General features: G+C 40.7%; 2 protein-coding genes across 2 annotated transcripts; both read left to right on the top strand.

The window, feature by feature from the left end:
* Window positions 1-579: 579 nt before the first annotated feature.
* LOC115805897 (mixed lineage kinase domain-like protein) lies at window positions 580-9,090 on the top strand. The gene is made up of 11 exons (XM_030766596.1): window positions 580-615; window positions 4,513-4,962; window positions 5,296-5,403; window positions 6,302-6,479; window positions 6,773-6,873; window positions 7,124-7,259; window positions 7,379-7,463; window positions 7,658-7,794; window positions 7,925-7,974; window positions 8,214-8,354; window positions 8,956-9,090. The coding sequence occupies exons 2-11, from the start codon at window positions 4,515-4,517 to the stop codon at window positions 9,003-9,005; spliced, it is 1,434 nt and encodes a 477-aa protein (XP_030622456.1). The 5' UTR covers window positions 580-615; window positions 4,513-4,514; the 3' UTR covers window positions 9,006-9,090.
* A 1,214-nt stretch (window positions 9,091-10,304) lies between these two features.
* rfwd3 (ring finger and WD repeat domain 3) lies at window positions 10,305-18,782 on the top strand. The gene is made up of 13 exons (XM_030766489.1): window positions 10,305-10,365; window positions 11,234-11,508; window positions 12,379-12,635; window positions 12,757-12,818; window positions 12,999-13,223; window positions 13,589-13,680; window positions 14,065-14,179; window positions 14,351-14,567; window positions 14,780-14,930; window positions 15,258-15,434; window positions 17,108-17,322; window positions 17,692-17,909; window positions 18,500-18,782. Exons 2-13 carry the CDS (start codon window positions 11,234-11,236, stop codon window positions 18,641-18,643), a joined length of 2,148 nt encoding a protein of 715 aa, XP_030622349.1. The 5' UTR covers window positions 10,305-10,365; the 3' UTR covers window positions 18,644-18,782.
* The last annotated feature ends 971 nt before the right edge of the window (window positions 18,783-19,753 follow it).

The raw sequence follows: 19,753 nt of genomic DNA, 5'->3' as shown, positions 1-19,753 counted from the left end.
GTCTGTACTGATTAGCGTAAGATGAATACTTAACCACAGCCCTGTTCATATAACATCTAAGTTCTTTAATTATGTAACACACATATAACCTGATCTCCTGTGACCGAAGAGGGATCATGTTGTGACTGTGAACAGACTGCTAAATGATGATGATCATAATAAACTTTTGTTAAATGGTACATGTGAAATGTTAAATGTCAGATTTGTTAAATTTAGTTTAAAAAAATGGACTGTGTGCTGTGTTTACGACATAAGGCTCTCTTCTGTTTAGCTATTCTTACAGACACTACACAAAGTTCCATGTGATTTTACCTGTATGTCTACTTTTCTTTATGAAATCTAGAAATCAAATTAATCTATTTGAATAGTACATCTCTTGATTTATAGCATTTGTCAAAAAAGAAAAACAGTAGGTGTTGTACACAGGGTGATCTATTTGCACTGGGCCTCCGGCTGAAAGAACTGATGTTGGGGGAGGGCCTACTGTTGTACCTACGCCTGATTTGCTATGGTAATGCAGGCGTGGCCATATGTGGCTTTTGTGTGAAGTCAAGAATCGAAAGCAAGTTTGCAACAACCGGACTGCTCATAAACAGACACACACACACGTCTAAGGTAAGCATTGTGGGTTTAACCTTTGTTTTTTGTAAGTGTAACCTTTCTAAGTGTTCTAAAAAGTGTTCTTAGCATTCTTAGTGTTTTAAGAAACGTTCTTAGTGTTCTGTCAACATGATCTGTGTTCTGTTCATGTTTTAACTTGCCTCTGAGGTCAACTTTGGTCTGAAATTTGAAAACACAGAACTGGAGATTCTTTGGTTTATCAGCTGTTACCTAATATATGTTTCTATTACCCCAAATGAATTCAATCAAAGTCTTTACAACCTTGTTAGACATAAGAGTTTCCACTGGTCTGTATTTTCGGCTCATCTGAGAGACTTGAGCTTGCTGCCACTTGACCCCACAGTTACACTTGCTTCGGGGTTGAAACGTTGTCAACGGAGTAATAGGTGAAACTGCGTCTCAGCATTATGAGAGAGACAGTGAGTCTTTTACAGTGAATTCCTGTAGTTAGGGGCTCACCAAGACACAGTTAAAATGAAAGTGCATTGCTCCTGTGCTTTTGTCTGCTTGAGGTGCTAAGACAGGAAACCCTGCTGCACAGAGGGGAAAACAAAGACCAGGAAGAATTGAGAAAGCAAAAAAGAATGAGGGAAAAGGTGCCGTCTGCATTTCCTCTCTGTTAGAAAGTGAAAGCAATTGTTGCTGTGTCAGTTGTAGAAGAATGTAATTTGCTGATATCACAGAGATGTTCCTGATTTTGCTTTTGTTTTGGGGTTTTTTTGCCCTTATTCAGACACATTTGCCATCATGGTGTTTTTGTGTTGAGTGACATTTTGTTTATTTATTTTTTCCAATGTCAAAAGCTTGGGTTGTAAATTCCTGGGAAATATTCTCTTAGTTAGTTGCAATCAGTTTTGACCAGACAATTGAAGTTTTGCAAGACAAGAAAAATCAGTCAGATGCACCATCCCACACACAGATGCACAGGCACATGCCCAATCACTGTCATTCTGAATTTGCTGTTCTGGGGAAACTGTGACATTTGATAGTGGTGGAGAAGAAAAACAAGTCTAACATTTAGACCCTTAAGTGCTTTTTTACACTTCCCCATACTTCAGCAACAACACATCAGATTTAGTTTCATCACCAACAATGATTGAGGTGAATAAAAAAAAATCTATTTATCCCATTTCATCTCTGATAGTAAGGTACTGTTTTAATTCACTTGTGCTCATGGTGGGAAATTTGAAATTACTTTGCTACGGTTGTTTGCTCACCTCATCTCAGCACAAATCTGAAGAAAAAAATAGGAACGCATTTGTCCTCAGTGTTCTTCTTCCTTATAGTCCTTTTTTCTGTCTCTGAGCTCAAGGGGTTACTTTTTTAATGCAAATTGTACACATTTTATTTCATACGTTTTATTGATCAGATTTTTATTATTTCTGTGAACTGATAAAATGGACCAAAATCTATCAGCAACGGAACAATTCTCAACTGTCATCACTCACTCTCACACACACACACACACGGATACAAACGCCTCAGCATAGAGGATTTCAGTATATTTCAGTGTAACATACTACTTCATGAGAACAGTGGAACAATTAAGTTTAAACTTACACTACAGCAAGTCTCTCTCTCTCTCTCTCTTTCTGTCTCACTCTCACTCTCTCACTAAGCTTTCCCATAGGGGCTGTTGGCCTGGTAGTGGGAAGCCAGTGTAAAAACACTGTTGTCATGCCATTGTGTCAGCGGAGTAATGGTGGTTAAATGTACCTCTTGGTGTCTGCTGATATCCCTATGTGGTTGAGGTTGTTTGATTTGAAAGTTGTGGAAGGGACATCAGGTATATGAATGAGGTGGTAAAGCAGAAAAAATCCTGAACATTCCAAATGTCTTATTAAAAATTCCAATGTGTGTGTGTGTGTTGTGTTTCTGTGCAGAGGACAAAGGAATAAAAGACCAAGACACAAATAGAACAAGACCCTTCAAAGCTTACTGTTTGTAAATACTATAGGTTCAACTGGAGGTTGTTTGATTTCGAAGCTGACAAAGGGGCAGAGAGAGAAACACTCAAACACAAATAAATGTTTTTCATGATTTCCTCATGACACTGGTCTAATCTATTTCAAAAGTGAAAATCATTCAACTCGACTGAGTAGAAATGGATTCATTTAGATAAATGCGAGAAATCAACAAAAAGCTAATCTCATTTTGACCAGAGACTAAAAAAAAATACATTTAAAAAACTGTAGTGCATAAAACTACAATAAGCTGAATGAGATAAATGGTAAATTCCAGTTGAGAATAAGTCATTTAACAAAACTGTGAGGAGCAGGTGTACCTACTTCTGGTATGTCTGTTTCAAAATGTACTGTAGTCATTTTGTAATTTTCCGGCATTTTTCAATATTTCAACTTTGACTAACAAAAGACATATGAAAGATGTGTTATCAAAAATTTAAATTCCACATGCATATCCACACACACACACACACACACTACTCTGAAGTTTCATCAAATTTGAATGAACAGAGAAAAGTCTATAGTCCTTTTTCTCACTGCATTTTTTGTAGTCTCTGAGGTTAAATTAGTTCTTCTTCTGAATTTTTGTCTCAAGCAAGTTTCTCTTCCCTTTTCACTGCAGTGCTTTGGGCTGTTCAGTTCGTCAACAATCACAGAGGAAATCACTCTCCCTGACCCTGATCATTTTCCCGTTTTAGCACTTTCTAGAGTACCAGTAAATCACACAGAGAAAACTTTTACTGTCCAGAGATAATGCAGTTGGTTTACACACACTCACACACATACAAACAGGCACACGTCATGCATAGAAGGGTGTGGTCTACAGAGACAAAAGGCCATCTCACTGATGTTTGCTTTTGACTGACTAACGGACCAAACTGTTTTTGGTTAAAATTAAGGGGAAAAAAAGAAAGAACTGGGGATTAGTTTTGACTCTTTAAGAGTTCAAATAAGATGTGAAAGAAGAGAAAACATCTCAACTCTCTTATGCTCCAGGGTACACACATGAATTATTGATAAAGCTCAAATCCCATAGACAGCGCTATAAACAGAAAGAAACTGGGGCTAACATATTGGTGGCAGCACTTCTTCGGTCAGTCATTTTTCTGATCGATGGTCCGCTGGAAACTGACCAAATGACTGGAGCTTTAATAGTCTTTTTACTGTAATCTTGGTCTTGGTTGAAAAGTATGTTCAGCATTGTGGGAGAGACTCCCAGGTCTGGATCAGATATGACCGAGTCCCTTCTCCATATTAAATGCTGTACTTCTTATGTTGAGTTTAAAATGAATTCCAAGTTTTCAAAAAGCAGTCAAAGTCTTCAGGAGTCCGATGCAGTGTAAGTTTATTGCATTCAGCAGTGAACAAAATACAACAAACTGAGTCAGGTCCCAGGGAGTGACTGAATATAATACAGAAAATCATGCACTTATATCTAAAATTTTACCTGCATGCTAAACCTCTGTATCCAATAACACGGTTGTATGGTAACAACCCTTACATCATTTGTGTTTCGCATGGTCCAACCCATTCGCTTCCAGAAATTTCCCCAAGTTTTCCCAGAATTCATGATTCCATACACCATTATTTCCGAAGTGTCCTTTTCTGGTTAAATAAAAATAATATTCAACCATGTCCTCAATCTCACCTCCGATACTTTACCCTTAATGCAGGTGTTAACTATCAAGCGTTGGGCTAGTCCATGCAAGGCGGACGCTGAAGCAACTACATCCTGACCATTACTCATGCTTCCCTGTCACTATAACCCAGATTTTACCCTTTTCATGTTGCCTTCATGTTTTGCTGACCTTGCATTTTTCCTTTCTGGTATACCGAGGGCCTCTTCCGTTGACTTCAACATTCAGAGGCCTTCTTCCATTTCTCCAACAGCATCAACTGTCTATGTGATTTCTGCCTCTCTTTGCAGCCATGGACCTCATAGATCCTATCGTGACCATTGCAGAGAAGCTTTATTCGCTGTGTAGCGAAGTGAAGGCTAACAAACAACGGTGTCAACGCTTAGCAAGCCGCGTATCTGGTCTGGTGGAACTAGTACAGACCATGAAACAGCAGGGTTTGGGTAACCAGCCGAAGATTGTAGAGAGAGGCCTACGGGAGCTCAAACTCACCTTGGAATCGGCCCAGGAAGTGGTGAAAAAATACATTTCCACCGGTTTCCTGAAACTTATCTGTAAAGCGTTCGAGTTTGGCGAGGAGTTCTCTAGCTTGAACGAGAGGCTGAACGACGCTGAGCAGCTGCTATCGCTCGCGCTGCAGGCGCATCAGAGGAAAAGAATCGAAGACTTGTTCGAAGAGTCGAGGAGAAGGAGAGAAGATGAGGAGGACAAACAGAGGGATTGTCAAGAGCTAGAGAAATGTGAGATTCACTAAACCGAATTTGGTTTCTAAATTAAAAGCACCTTCTTAGTGATTCTCATTTGTTGAATAAATTCAGTTTATATTGGACCCCCACTCAGACCAAACTGGTGATCTTGGGTGGCGTTACTATGCCAATCCTAACCAGCAAAACAAAACTGCCAATTTAAAAGCACAGCTACAAATACAAAGTAACCCAGTCGTTAAAGTCCGAAGCAGGCAGGCAAATCTTTGTATCTAGATAAAACATATTCCACATCTTGTACATTTACATTACATTTATCTCGTACATGAGTTGTATGTCTGTTTTAACAAGCGTCATTCATGTCCACAGTGCTCCGGACGTTGACAGAGGAGACCAAGGAAGGCATTTCAGATGTGAAAGATACAGTGGACCAAACCCAGAGAGATGTGCAAGAAATTAAAGTCATGTTGGAAACACGTAAGTTCGCTACAGACCCTCATAGACAACTGTTATGTTTTCCCATAATATAATCAATTTCTTGGATACAGATGATACGAGTTTTTACTGTACAGACCAGTGAGTGCCTGACATAATTTATTAATTTTTAATTGCCTTGTCCAGTATTTTCTGATTTTGATATCAGGAAAGGCTTTATTTACTTTGGAGCTGTGTTTCAGGATCTGTCCCTTCAGCAGTTTGCATGTTTGTTCCACTGAACATTTTAACATGCTGAGTGATCAAATGGACAGTCATTTTGTTCCTATGTATAAAAAGTTACACAGAGTTTTCTATAAAGGCGTGAGTTGTGCGGTTGGTTTTTGAGTTTGCAAATGTTCTTTTATTTACTTCAATTCTATTTCCTCCTCACCCATCAGCTGACAAAGAAGATGGTGAGTTTATCACCCTCTGGCTCTGACCCAGAGTGAAGGATTGAGAATCCTTGGTGTTTTGGTGTGTAAGGATGGTGTGGGTTTAGGCTGTGTGTGCTTGTCCGCTTTGAAAAGAAAAATAAAACTCTGCACCATACTGATTGTTATTTTGGTTATATTATACATCACTTGACTGCTGCATGCCTTTGAGTCATTGTAATTAACAGTCACTGCTAATTACAGCCATTACAGAATAAGGTGCAGTAATGCTAGGCTGTACTGGAAGGGAAAGAGCAGGGAACAGTGGTCACTGAGGTCATTACCTGTTTATCTTCATGTCCTGTTTACAGTCGCCCAGTGTCTGTCTCATCTGACTGACAGCTTTGAGCTAACTCGTTAGTGCGTGCTCATGTAACTGATGCAGAATGTATGTTTTTGAGACTGAAGGGATCTGAGATTAAATGGTATGTCTGTTATGTGACTGTGCTCTTTTCTTTCATCAACAGTGAAAAGACCAAGCATTCATCAGGAGACCATCAGGGAGATCCGCCCAGAGGAACTGACCTATGACGTGCCCATAAAGCCTATCATGAAATCTAACGACTCAGAGGTTTTTGAAGGAGAGTACAATAAGTTCACTGTGGCGATCAAAAGATATACATATCCACTAAACACCAACCCAAGGTTAGTTCGTCACATACTCCAAAATAATATTGAGACAAATAATTGTGGTTATGTTGTCCACTCTACAGTTATAATCCACATGTTTTAAAAACACCCTTAAAGCATTTCTTTTCCAGGATACTTACAAAATTATGGAAACCAGTTCTACTTGATTCATGTCACTGTGAAGGCATTCTTTGACCAGATACCAAAGTTCAGTTTAGTTTCTTCAAAGCAATATTTGCTGTTATTTGAGGTATAACCAGATTTCCTTAACAAGATTTTGGTTCTGCTGCATTTCTCCATATGTACAGTGAAGTGCGAAAAATCTTCAGTAAGGAGGTGGAGACCATGAGGCGCTTTGAGTCACCCAACATTTTGAGAATGTTTGGGATCTGTGTCCAGAACGAGAATGGTATGACAGTGAAACATTGCCTTATTTTGAATAGAGCATCTTTGTTTTCTAGTGATGGAAAAGGTTCCTTCTGTGACACTTTGATGGTATAGTGACGCTATGCAAATATCTTTTTTGTGCTATTGTGACATCGTAGGAAACAAATTTACATTATTATGATGCAACACATGCATTGCAACAAGTACCCTTAGTGTGCCATTGTGACATGCTAATTTTTGTCTCCCGTGTGTCCCTCCTCTGTACCTTGCAGGGCCAAACCCAGAATACCTGATTGTTATGGAGTTCTGTGAGAAGGGCAGTTTGAGACAGGTGCTGGATAGCAACTGCAGGTTGACCTGGGCCATAAAAGCTCAAATGTGCCTGGATGCTGCACAAGGGATATACAGGTACAGTATTAATGGTTCCTGATCTTACTCTTCTGCACACTGTTCATCTCTCTGAATTTTATGTACTTCCCTGTAATACAAATTTATATCTAAGATTTAGATTAACCCTTTCACTACAGGTTACATCAGTCCGAACAGAAGTTTAAAGTGCATGGTTGCATTAACAGCTCCAAGTTCCTGGTGGCGGCTGGTTACAGAGTAAAGGTATGAAGTCATGTCCAGTCTCTTTTTTTGACACATGGCCATGATATCGTGTAAACAAACATTGCATGTTAAGAGTGTAATGACCGAATAATTGCATATTGAACGTAGCAGAAAAGAAAGAACTGGGTCCTGTGCTTTCATGTGCTTCATTATATGCTGTGTCTCTGTGTCTGCATGTATGTATGTTTTTATAGCTGGGAGGCTTTGAGCTGGCTAAAACAGAGACTTCCCTGAGGAGGACTAAAAGTGGAAGGAGTTCCATTTACTACAGCTCTCCACAGCAGCTTCAGAGTATCCACTACTCCTATGACAAGCCATGTGAGATATACAGGTCAGATAATCTATGTGCATGTCATGAATACATTATGGACGTGTCATGTCTATGCAATAACACCATGGATAACACACAAACACACTTTTAACACGCTCATTTTAACACATTTTTATTTCATCATGTGTAGTTTTGGCATTGTCTTGTGGGAGATTGCAACTAGAGAAAATCCATTTGAAGGTTCGTATGTCATCATCACCATGATCATCATCATCATCATCATCACAGCAGTACACTTATTATGTTCACATAGCAGTACATTCTTTGATAACACTCATTACTTTTATGATAATGTGTACAGTTTTGTTCGTGTGAGCTCTTAATTCTCCTTTTTCATAATTTTAACAGCTATTACATGCATTGCAGACTCACTGTGTAAGTTTCCTCATTAACATTGTGTGCTCTGGATTTGTAATTAGGTTGTTCTCGTGATGATGTCTACCGCAAGGTGTACACAGAGCAAATCATAGAGCCACTGCCTCAAGACTGTCCGCAACAATTAGCAGAGCTTATTAATGCATGCCGCTCCTTTGAGCCCTTCCACAGGCCAACAGCTGGAGGTATCACCTATCTATACCTCATTAATATTTATCAGTGCACCACAGGTTGCCATGGTTTCTATCATGTCAGCTGGAAAAGGCTTTAGAGCACTTGTAAATGATTCAGACAGTAGCTTTGCGGTTTGTTTTTATTATGGAAACCTGCAGGAACGCACAGAGTAGTAAGTTTTGGTGTGGGTGTGTATTAGTGGTGGTATGAGAGTGGCAGGAGAGATTTTTGTGTGGTGTGTTAAAAAGTAAACCAAGAGCAGCATAAACAGACCACTATTTACAGGCTGAATTGTAGGTATACCTCAGTCAGCAGAGAACAAAAATGACTTGTAATCTTTTACAGGTGCATATCCTGTGCTCATTTAAAGTGCTTTTCATAAAGTGAACACAGAGCACATACAGAAAATATAGGAATAAAGAAAAGACCCAAACAATGGCAATATGAATAATAATGGTCATATAGAGACAGTCAGTTGAAGATTAAAATCATTTTTCAATTCAAAGTGAAGGTAAAATAATGGCTGTTTGAGATGAAGATGTCTTAGTGACAAGAGAAAATTTAAATGTTATGACAATGTAGTAATCCAGCTTGTTTTCCATGTTTCTCCAGTTTTAGTCGACAAACTACGCAAAGTGGCAGAGCAGATTAAGGAGGACTAATCCATGGAAAAATGTGTTTCCTCTGAGAAGTCTTAAGGAATCAGGGATGTACAGCTGGGAAAACGCTGATCATGAAGTACACACAGATGTTCCAGATGTGCATTCAGCACTCAACATACCTTCATCAAGTCTCTCTCTTGGTCTCTTTTTCCACACCTCTGTTTATACAGACGTTGGATGCAGAATTTGTTTGTGATTATGAATTTGTTCACTGAATCATTACTGTAATACAAATGTGTATTGTTGTGTTATTTGAAGATAAATAACAATAAACATTTAAATACTGAAGGTTTGTTTTTTGGTCTGCAGAGAGACTGGATAACAGTGAAGCTGATATAGTTGATTATGTACAGTGTCCTCTCTGGATTATATTACATTGACTGTGAGTGTTGTTCAAGAATGTGGAGGACTAAAGAAACTTTAAATGACAAAATGACCCCTCCCCCTTCCCCTGATTATGTTAAAATTTTGTATACTTGCACATACATAAACAGGTGTGAGTGTGGGTGTGGGCAGTAGGGGGATGTAATCCCCCTTGTTAACCTGCCATCCCCCTTTACACTCTATAGAGTAGTGTCAGTGACCACTGGGCCATCCACCGTTAAAAAATAACAAATCGCATGCTGGGCGTGGGGGTGAAGGGATACTCTTCGTTACTAGCATGTTTCACTCCTGAGCTTGTATCCAGATATGCAGATTTATCGGAAAGTTTTCAGACACTTGCCGAGGATGAATCCATTGACGTCAATAAAAGGCCATCCTTGGACCTTATAACAGGTGTCACACATAAACAAACTGAGTTTACATGTTGTGACATCAAGTTGGTTCGTATTCGTATTTGGCACTAGCTGGCAATTAGTTGCTGAGGACATTGTAAAGCAAATGACAAAAACAAAAACAACTACTGTCACAAAACAACCTTTTCTGTAGGGTAGTTGGCTCCTGTGCGCTTTCAGTTTAACCTTAAAAATTACAATTTCAAATGGTTCCACGTTTGGGCTTAGACTGGCCATTCTTGAACTGTGTGGCGACTCAGGAGAACACTTGAGGGCACGCGCCCACGAATATTGGATGCAGCGTGCACGCGATTTTGGATGCGACCAGGAAGAAAATGTTGAACAACACACCAGGGCGTCCAATTGGAGTTTGGTAAGATAGATAAGGCGGGTCAATGGCAGGCGGCAATATTCGACACATATTGTTTAGTCAGTATACTGTTATGTCATGAGAATAGCTCTTAGTTAAAAAGTTTGCAGTGGGAGATCCTGCAGCCCACGCCAGACTACAGTTTGTGCCTCTATCCTTGGTTTCTTGATGTTGACGAGAGAAGCAATTGAGCATTTAGGTGTATGCAGTGAAGGTAACACAAAGTTTTACTGTTTTGTATGCTAATTTTGCCAACTTGCTAACTAGATGTCTTGGCTGTAAGAAACTATTCTGAAAATACCAAGCAGCCAGTCTTAGTCAGAAAACAGTAGAGTAACTGGGTTAATGTGCAGATGGGCACTTTCTTGTGCTTTGAATTCGGCGAACGATACATGTGGTTAGCTTTATCAAGCCAAGAAGCAAGCTAACTGACCAGGTGCTATCAGTCGAGGCCACAACGACCTCAATTTGAAAACTAATCGCAAAGTGTGGCTCAAAATTGTATTATTTTGTTGTATTGCTTTCCTCACATGCCCTCCTTTCATGACACGAAAGCTGTGTTTTTTTTAATCGGTTATACATGGCACTAGCTAATAGGCTAGCATGTTGTAGTTGATTTTGAGCGTTACGTTTTAGTATGACACGGCGGCACAATTACAGTGGTGCGTTTTCTGAATGAACTAGTTGGTTGTTACATGTCTGAAATACTTTAACACCATCAGAAACACATGACTGTAGTTTGTCAGCCAAATCAATTATTAAACTACTCGGCAAGTTTGCTCCACGGCTGATAGCTTTTGAATTCCATTCAAGTGCCATCCAGTTTTCGAAGCATTTCAGTTGCTTTCTTTTGCTTTTGATTTCATCGTTTTTCACTGGCATACTTTATTTAAAGTTTATCATTTTTATTCTATTTAATAATGCACAGTTTTATAGAGTACCACGATATATTATTAACTCGGTCTAAAATTCACTTTAGTCTCTGCTTACTAGCGTATTCGCTATCTAGCCTATCTAGAATGCTGTGTTTGTGTGTACAGTTCAGTCCTGCTAAACACGCTCTTTGTTGCCGTTGTGTTAAGATGGAAGACATGGAGGTGGATGTGCAGTTGGGGGTGCCTGAAACAAATGAAGCTCCCGTTGTGACGGAAGAAGCTATCGTCATTCCTGATTCAGGGAGCAGCACAGAGGTTGAAGATGAAGATGACGGAGCTCAGACAGAGAGCGACAGACATGTAGTCTCCAACCCCCCGCAGATTCCTTTTGGGTTTCTGTTCAGTAGAAGTGCTGATGTTAGGGCCAGGAGCTCTGCTGCTGCTACCTCCACCCAAATCACCAGGCGGAGACGAAATGCCAGGTAAGGACACATTGGTGTCTGTGTTCTCTTTTTGAGGCGTTTACCTTTGAGCGAGCTTTAAAGTCTGTCGCCATGCCATGCACTTTTCCATGACTTTTGTTGAGAATTTTTTTGATACCAAAGTCAAGGCAATTAACTAACACACCACTGATAACAAAAGAGCTGTAAAAAGATAGAGGTGAGTAGCCCCACAGTATGACAGTAAAAGCAGCAGGGGGCACACAGATTATTAAGGCCACTTCTCATGCAATAGGTATGTTTAAATTATGATATTTGATGTATTGAGAACAGTCATTTTTACTGATTATCCTAGTTTTGTTGCGCAGGCTACCTTTAGTTGTGCCTTTAATGTGAATGCAAATGGGATGGTGTGGATCTCTGTCAGGAGATGAGATGAAGAGAGATGCTCTGGTCTATCTGTGTGTCTTTCTGTTTGTCATAGATTAGCTGTCCTCGAGATGAGCTAAATACAAGCTAAAAAACCACAAACCTTATTAAAAGCATTGGGAGCTTATCACCTTTCAGCCTATTATGTCACAATTGTGCAGTTGAGATAAGACCAATCTCACTGTTGACAATAAAGGTTTGACAAGGATGTGTAACTAAGATGCATCTCTCCAGGGTAATCACATGCAGTCAGGTGAAGTTACTAAACATATGTGATAGTCAGGGCTGTAACAGTGAATGGTCAGTACTTTGTTTTTTCAAAGAACCGTTAGCCATTGAGTTTCCATAGTTTTACCTTTGACTCAGCTGGTTTAATGTTGCTGAGCTTTTCCAAATTCTTTATTGATGTATCACTGGGCTGTTTGAGTTTGGCATGGGGTGACATCTGTCAAGAATGGTCACAATATTCCCTCTGACCCCTAGGCCAGGCCTCCGTTATCAGTTCCTCTCTCAGGTTAGTGCTGCTCCATCCAGTCCACACCACTTACTGGTGCAAGCCTACAGCAGCAGTGACACGGAGCCACTGTCAGGAAGCACCACGGAGGTCAGCGAGACTGAGGATGAAGAGGAGGGTGAAGAGCATCCTGGCTCAGGACCAGTCGCCAATCCAGAGACAACGGCCAGTTCTTCTCAGAGTGCCCCAGTACCAGCCCCTTCTCCACCTCAGCCAGACACAGGAGGTTAAACACCTCACACTTCCTCCTTTTGTAGAACTGAGCTTTCCTCCATTCCTGACTATGACTTCTACTTCTCTTTTTTTTTTTTAATGTAAATGAGAGTATTGTTATTGTCTTGTCACAGTGGGATCGACTGTTACCGCAGATACAACGGGGCCTGCGCCATCACATCAGACTGAAGCAGAGGTAAGATAAGGAGCGTGGATGGTGATGATACGTATGCCGTATCAGAAACTCACTAAATGAATTTTCCATTCAGACTTTTTGATTTGAATGTGTTATTTCAGTATTATTATTTAAGCGTATGAAATAAAGATGTTTTTTTTTATCTGTGAAAGACAGTGTTTATTTTGTTTTTGCTTTCAGTCAGAATCTGCCCAGTTTGGACCTGAGGAGACCGAGGTGGCTCCCAATTCCTCTACTCCCAAGGAGGTGGAGGGCGAGGAAGGGGAGGGGGAGACCTGCTCAATCTGTTTTGAACCCTGGACCACCTCCGGGGACCACCGGCTGGCCGCTCTACGCTGCGGTCACCTGTTTGGCTTTGTCTGTATTGATCGCTGGCTGAAGGGACAGGGAGCCAAATGCCCCCAGGTTAGCTGTGCACTGCATGCCTATGTCCTCCTGAAGTCTCTGTCACAGTCAAGGCATTTTTGTGAAATGTGTGGATTTGGAAAAAAAGAGGCTTAGTTGAGTTTGTTCATTTATCGGCTTAGCTACTTGCAGTTGTCATATCTGACTCTGGATAAGAGCTTATGTGAAATGACTGAATGGAAATATAGTAGAAATGAAAATATGAAATGTTTGTGTTGTGATGCTGCTGTGCTGGCCTTGCATGAAAAGGGGGCTGCGACTTTACGTTAAGAGAAAATGGAATCAAAGTTGTTCTGTGATTGGAGCAGTGTTATTACCTGAACTAGATGTAAAATTTCATCCTGCATGTCTTTGTGTTTCTGTAGTGTAATAAGAAAGCCAAAAGAACGGATGTTGTACTAATTTATGCTCCAAAACTTCGGGCAGTGGACAACACAGAGCAAGAAAGCCTGAAGAGGTATTAACATTTTAAAGTACACTCATACATTTTCACACTACTTCATTAGGATTCACTAACTTGGAAAAAGTACCAGCAGTTTAGAGTCTGAGACCAAACATATAAACAAACCATACTTTCTTGAAATATCTGTAGTCAGTGTGTGTAGTGACTGGCTGGGGTTACTTATTCAATCTGACTCAGTTAGACTTTGCAAAGATTGATTTGGGGAATTTGATGAGAGCATTTTATTATGCTCTGGGTTTACTTTAGAGTCCAATGAATTGAAAGAAATGACTTCAAATAGTGAGACGGCAAAGGATGTTTCGTAATAATGTTCTGTTTATCAGTTAGGTCTCTGAAGGTGAAAATGGTGTGTGTGTGTGTGTGTGTCTGTGCACACAGGTCATTGGAGCTAGAGCAGAGTTTACGGCGGAAAGCAGAGCTGGAATCTGCCCAGTGTCGGCTGCAGTTACAGGTCGTCACTGATGAATGTGGGAAACTACGAAAAGAAGTGCAGGTTTGTATCACCTCTACTCTTTTGTTTTCTTTCGTTTTGTTTTTAGTCATTGTGTCTTCTGTTTTCTGCTGCACTGAAGTTCAGAATATCCTACTAACTTGTTTCCCCCCTCTCTTTCTCTCTCTCTTTTTTTTCCCCACTCCTCTCTTTCATTTTCTCTCTGTATTTCAGGAGCTGAGGAGGTTGATGGCCCAGACTGGTGCTAGTTCCTCCCAGTCTAAGGGACTCAGTCTGTCTCAGGCACAAAATTCTACCGGTGGGGGGCGCTATGTCTTCTTTAAGGCAGTACCTGTTTCTCAGACAGGAAACTGTAGAGTACTGTCTTACTGTGAACCACTCAGCTGCCTCCTGGCCTCCCAGCCCTCCCCACACGCCAACCTGTTGCCTGGTATGACCACTCAAGCTTGGCATCTGTCAGTTCTGTCGCTTGTTTCAAAGCATGCTCTATCCACACCTCACTTCCATAGTTTGATATCCAGCGTTTAGTGTTTTGGTTTGATTAAACAGGACTTGTATAGCTTTCAAGATGAATTTAAGACTGTACAGGAGAGGGGAACTCTTCTAAAATCACTAACACTTACCCTTCTATGTGGTTGCCAGGCTATGGGGTGAAGAAGATCAGTGCAGTGGACCTGAAGGCATGTCAGTACATCCCTATTCACGCCAAACAGATCAGAGGCCTGGCCTTTAGCAACCAGCAGGACAGCCTGATGCTCTCTGCCGCGCTTGACCACACCATCAAACTCACCAGGTCTGTGTTTCCTCCTTGTCAGCTCAGAAAACACAGGCAGCTACTGGGGTAATTTGCTTGTGCAGTGAGCAGAATCGACTTCTGATGTTTGGTTTGTCGTCCTTACTATTTTTGCCATTGTAGAATGACATGACTGCTTGACTGATTAACGACTGACCGGGGGTATTGTCTATGTCCATATCAGTTTAAGAGGTGCCTGTAGGCTAGCTTTTGAAGTTCGTAGAAAGTTACATCTGTCTGAGTTTCTCTGAGGAGTAATAATTCTTTGGAGTTTTTTTGCATGTCCAGTCTCTGTCAGTGGAGTACAATCTTTCCTTGTCCTCACAGTCTGCTCACCAACACTGTGGTCCAGACCTACAATGCCGGTCGACCCGTCTGGAGCTGCTGCTGGAATCGCGACAACAACAACTACGTTTTTGCCGGCCTTATGAACGGCTCGGTGCTGGTGTACGACACGCGTGACACCAGCACACACGTACAGGAACTCATGCCCCTACGAAACAGGTCAGATAGCAACAACACTGCACACTGCCCTCCAAGGCTCTTCACTTCTGACCTTTTGGCCTTTCAGCTCCGCCTACTAGAGCTGGGTGATGTCTAGGGTTGGGAACCAAAGCTTGGTTCCAATTTAGAACCAAATCCAAAATGCCAAGTACTGGGTACCTGTAAAAAAAATTTGAGTTTCGATTCTGTTTATTGGTTCCTAAATGCGATAACCCTTTATCGTAAACAAAGTCTACATATCTGCAAGGAGGTACATAGCTATCTGCTGCGACCTGTCTATGTGACTGCGTTGTGCATCAGCGCAACAGTGTGACCATTTGTTTAGATACGAGCTAGCATGCATAGCTAACGTCACAACAGTGTGAAACATGGACCACAGTAAACGATCAAAACTGTAGCTTCACTTTAGAAGAGGAAACAACGACAAGGCTAAGTGCAGTGCATGTGGGAAGCTAATTGGTCGCACATCAAATCTGATCAAATGTTTAAGGCAACATGGCGTCGATCAGAAAGACTGTATAGTGTTTGATGTCATGCCGTCTCTGAGTCCAAGCGTGTCATCAGCTAGCACTAGTAGCACCTTACTAGCACCTCCAGTAGAGCCAGAGACAGCTAGCAGCAACACACTGTTCTCGTTGAAAGTGGGGATAGTATGTGATGTCCTTGACTGGTAAAATATAGGACAAAAAAAAAAGATGCATGTGTTTGTCACCAGAATACTAAAATAGTCAAAACAACTAGCAGTTAACTTAATTAACTGCTCTAGATTTATCAGATTTTTGTTATTTAAGACTCTTTTTATTATTTACCTTTTTTTAATGCACATGTCTGTGGATCATATGTTTTTATTGTATGTATGTATGTAGTAAATAGTAAAAGCTATTTACTTTGTGAATGTTCAGTTAACGCTAAAAAGAATAGAATACAGATATTGTTGTTATCGAAACATCTGGCCTTTTTTTTTTTTTTAACGCCATTTTGGAATTGAAACGGGAAATCGATAAGAATTGGAGTCGATAAAATTGATACCCAATCCTAGTGATGTCACTAAAAAAAAAAATCCATATTATTTATTCAATTGTAAACCAATCCATTTCCTTTCATAACCTCTGTTTCATTTTGCTTCATGAGTTCAGCTTCTTGTAGACGTGTGTGGCACAGCTGTGGTTGGCTGCTGGAGTTTCACTTTGAATCAGAGTGGTATTGATGGAAACTGGGACTGAGGGAAATAAATAAAACCTTGCCGTATGCCTTTTTTGTGCCGAGTCTAAAGTGTGTGTAATGTCCGCAATGCCGGTTACAAGAAAGTTTCATTACGATGCCCAGCTCTAGTATGAGACACTGATTTTCAGAGCAGTGCACACCTGTTTCTTAGATAGAAATCAGTCTTTGATTAGACTGGTGGGACATAAGCCAGCAGGACTGACTGACTCAGTTCCTTGTATGTCTGAGCCAGCTGTCCAAGAAACTAATGTTGCCCTGTTGTTTTAAAAGTTATGTAGTCTAAAACTGTCATTAAAGACATGAGATGAAATAATTCAAAACGCAGAAAACATTTATATAGAAGACCAGTTTTGTGCTATAGGGTTGTTAGGCTGTTTGTTTTTTAAATATTCATGAATATCACTCTGAATTCCTGACTACAAGTGTGTGCGTGTCTGTGTTTTGTTCAGGTGTCCTGTGGCATCTTTGTCTTATCTACCGCGTGCAGCGTCCAGTCCCTTCCCATGCGGGGGTATTGTTGCAGGCACTCTGGAGGGGGGCTGTTTTTGGGAGCAGGTGGACGGGACTACATACAGGCCTCACGTTCTACCATTGGAGTCGGGAGGCTGTACTGACATACAGGTGGAGCCAGAGAGCAGACACTGCCTGGTTACCTACAGGCCAGGTAAAGGTCCTGTTTGAATCTGTGTGGGTTACTGATCCTGTATGGGTTTTATGTAGTGTAATATGGTGAATGGCATGAATAATGAAAGACGCAAAAAAAGAGCTGAGCCTTTTTTTTGTTTGTTCTGTTTTTGTTTTTTTAAATTAATGCCTCCCCAATCTCTTATTTTCTCTTGGGTGGTTGAATTCTGTTAACCAACAAAACGCTGTATCCCTGAAAAGCTCTCATGGCAACAGACCCATGATTTTCATCTGTATCTCATGTAAAAAATTTGACCACATATTTGGCTGTGAAATGCTTAATCCAGTAAGGATCTGTGTTTTTCTAAGTGATCCCTCTGACCGTGTCGTCCTGTGATGTGTGGCCTAGGTCGGTCAAACCCTTCTCTGCGCTGTGTTCTGATGGAGCTGAACCGAACTCCTCAGCAAAGCGCCAGCCAGGTTCCGGTCTGCTCCTGCTCGCCAGTCCAGACGTTTACTGCCGGGTCGTCCTGTAAGCTCCTCACTAAGAACGCTGTGTTTAAGAGCCCAGCCAGAGATGGATCCATGCTTGTGTGTGCGGGGGATGAAGCTTCTAACTCCGCCATGGTGAATAAGTCTATCGTCTTTCTCTCTGTCTGTCTTTCTCTCTGTCTGTGCCTGTATGTGCTGGCTGACATGTTTCTCACATGTTCTGCTTATGGGTTAAAGGTACTGACTATATCATAGTGTTTATTTACCACTGTGCTCAGGACTTGTGGTACTGTCAATTAAATTAAACCCTTAATTGTGGGATTAGTTTCAACACTCAAGACAAGGAAAACTACTTTTCAACAACTTATAAAGTCTTTAGATCATGACTGTTCCTTGTCTGAGTTGACAAGGAGAGGCATAATTCATATGCCCCATGTTTTGTTTTTTTTGTTTGTTTTTTTTTAACCACAATGAAATTAAATGAACAGCCCAGACAGGTTTTGTGTGTGCTTACTGGTGGGACACCCAGTTTAATTACTTCTTTATTAACCATATTAGGTTATGGTAAACATTTTTCCACCCTCAGATGGGGTAATTTGTAATGGCTGAATGCTCCACTTCTTTTTGAAGCACACTATTAATTTGGATGACTGTCTAAAGTCTGCAGTGTGTTTGATTCTCAATGGGAGAGGTCTAAAATCTTTTCTCCTGTGTTACCTGCCCAGGTGTGGAATGCTGGTAGTGGGTCGCTGCTCCAGAAACTACCTGCGGATCTGCCTGTGTTGGACATCTGTCCGTTCGAGATCAACCACGGAAGTTACTTGGCTGCTCTTACTGAGAAGATGCTCAAGATCTACAAGTGGGAGTGATGTCCAGTGTACGTGGGCTGAGTGACTGAACCTACATAAGTCAGGAAAACAATACACATGGTTATTTTCTGCTTTCCCTTGGTCTCAGGGGAAATGAACAGTAAAAGGAAAAATGTCATTCTTCTGGTATGTCTCTCTAACCACGTGTGACTATCTTTTGTTCTTCCTTCCTGGTATTCTTTCTTCTTATGAGACCAAACTGGTTTTGTTGTTAGTTAGTGCAGTCAGTGAAGAAGGCTGATATTTCAGCGGTCACAGAGCACACTGAAAGTAATGTGGACTATTTTTGTGGAGAGACACGGCTCTCTCATTTTGTTTTATTTCAGCTGTTTCAGTATCTGAGTCAACTGTATATATGTAAATGTATTTTCTTACCAAGTGTTTTTATGCTCTGTGGTAACCTTGAATAAATATTGCATATATATTTACAATGAAGCTGAAACGTTTCATTTACTACGATCATGAAACGCCTCTCATTTACTGCCAGTATAGTATTACAAACATGGATGCATGTCATTTTTGCAATTTTAAAAATTAAAATCAGAGCCAAATTTTACTGGTATCAGTGAAACACATCAAGATATCTGTCAAACCATATTATCGGTGCAAACCAATCCATGAAGCATAGAGTGTCATTCAGAGTATAATTTGTGATAAGTGCTGTCTAGCCGGCACAGAGACCTATAGTATATACATAGGTTCTGAGAATGTCCAGTGCTATCCAAGCGCAGCCTATCACGTTTTAACTGTGTTACTGATGTTGCATAGTGATATATAGGGAATCAAAGTTTAGACGTATAAAAGATAGATGTATTCCGATTTTGATATACGGGCTGACTACAGATCAGTCCTAAACCCAGTTATTTCATTAGCCTCTCTTCATGAGCGTCAAAATGGCTTATGAATTTGAATAATAACTAGTATGCACGGAAAGAAAGGAAAAATCAGAGAGAAGCCTATGTAAATATTATACGACACATTGTAACACAACGCTCAATTTGTTCGCAGTCTATGTGTGATACGTCTATGATCAAGCCACTGCTGGAACTACGTCACGCGCCAAGATAAGCTCTAACTCGTTCAAAAAAAACGGGTTCGTGTCCGGCTCCC

The sequence above is a fragment of the Chanos chanos genome, chromosome 2, assembly GCF_902362185.1.
Source record: "Chanos chanos chromosome 2, fChaCha1.1, whole genome shotgun sequence".
Lineage (NCBI taxonomy): Eukaryota > Metazoa > Chordata > Actinopteri > Gonorynchiformes > Chanidae > Chanos > Chanos chanos.
This window is presented reverse-complemented; position numbering and strand designations above follow the sequence as displayed.

What these genes read in the sequence shown, in the direction of transcription:
- LOC115805897 (XM_030766596.1), top strand. Translation starts at nt 4,515, where the DNA reads ATGGACCTCATAGATCCTATCGTGACCATTGCAGAGAAGCTTTATTCG. An exon ending in CTGTGTCCAGAACGAGAATG is followed by an intron (nt 6,874 to 7,123) that starts GTATGACAGTGA and finishes TGTACCTTGCAG; the next exon opens with GGCCAAACCCAGAATACCTG. An exon ending in CCACAGGCCAACAGCTGGAG is followed by an intron (nt 8,355 to 8,955) that starts GTATCACCTATC and finishes ATGTTTCTCCAG; the next exon opens with TTTTAGTCGACAAACTACGC.
- rfwd3 (XM_030766489.1), top strand. Translation starts at nt 11,234, where the DNA reads ATGGAAGACATGGAGGTGGATGTGCAGTTGGGGGTGCCTGAAACAAAT. An exon ending in ACCTCAGCCAGACACAGGAG is followed by an intron (nt 12,636 to 12,756) that starts GTTAAACACCTC and finishes GTCTTGTCACAG; the next exon opens with TGGGATCGACTGTTACCGCA. An exon ending in AGGGAGCCAAATGCCCCCAG is followed by an intron (nt 13,224 to 13,588) that starts GTTAGCTGTGCA and finishes GTGTTTCTGTAG; the next exon opens with TGTAATAAGAAAGCCAAAAG.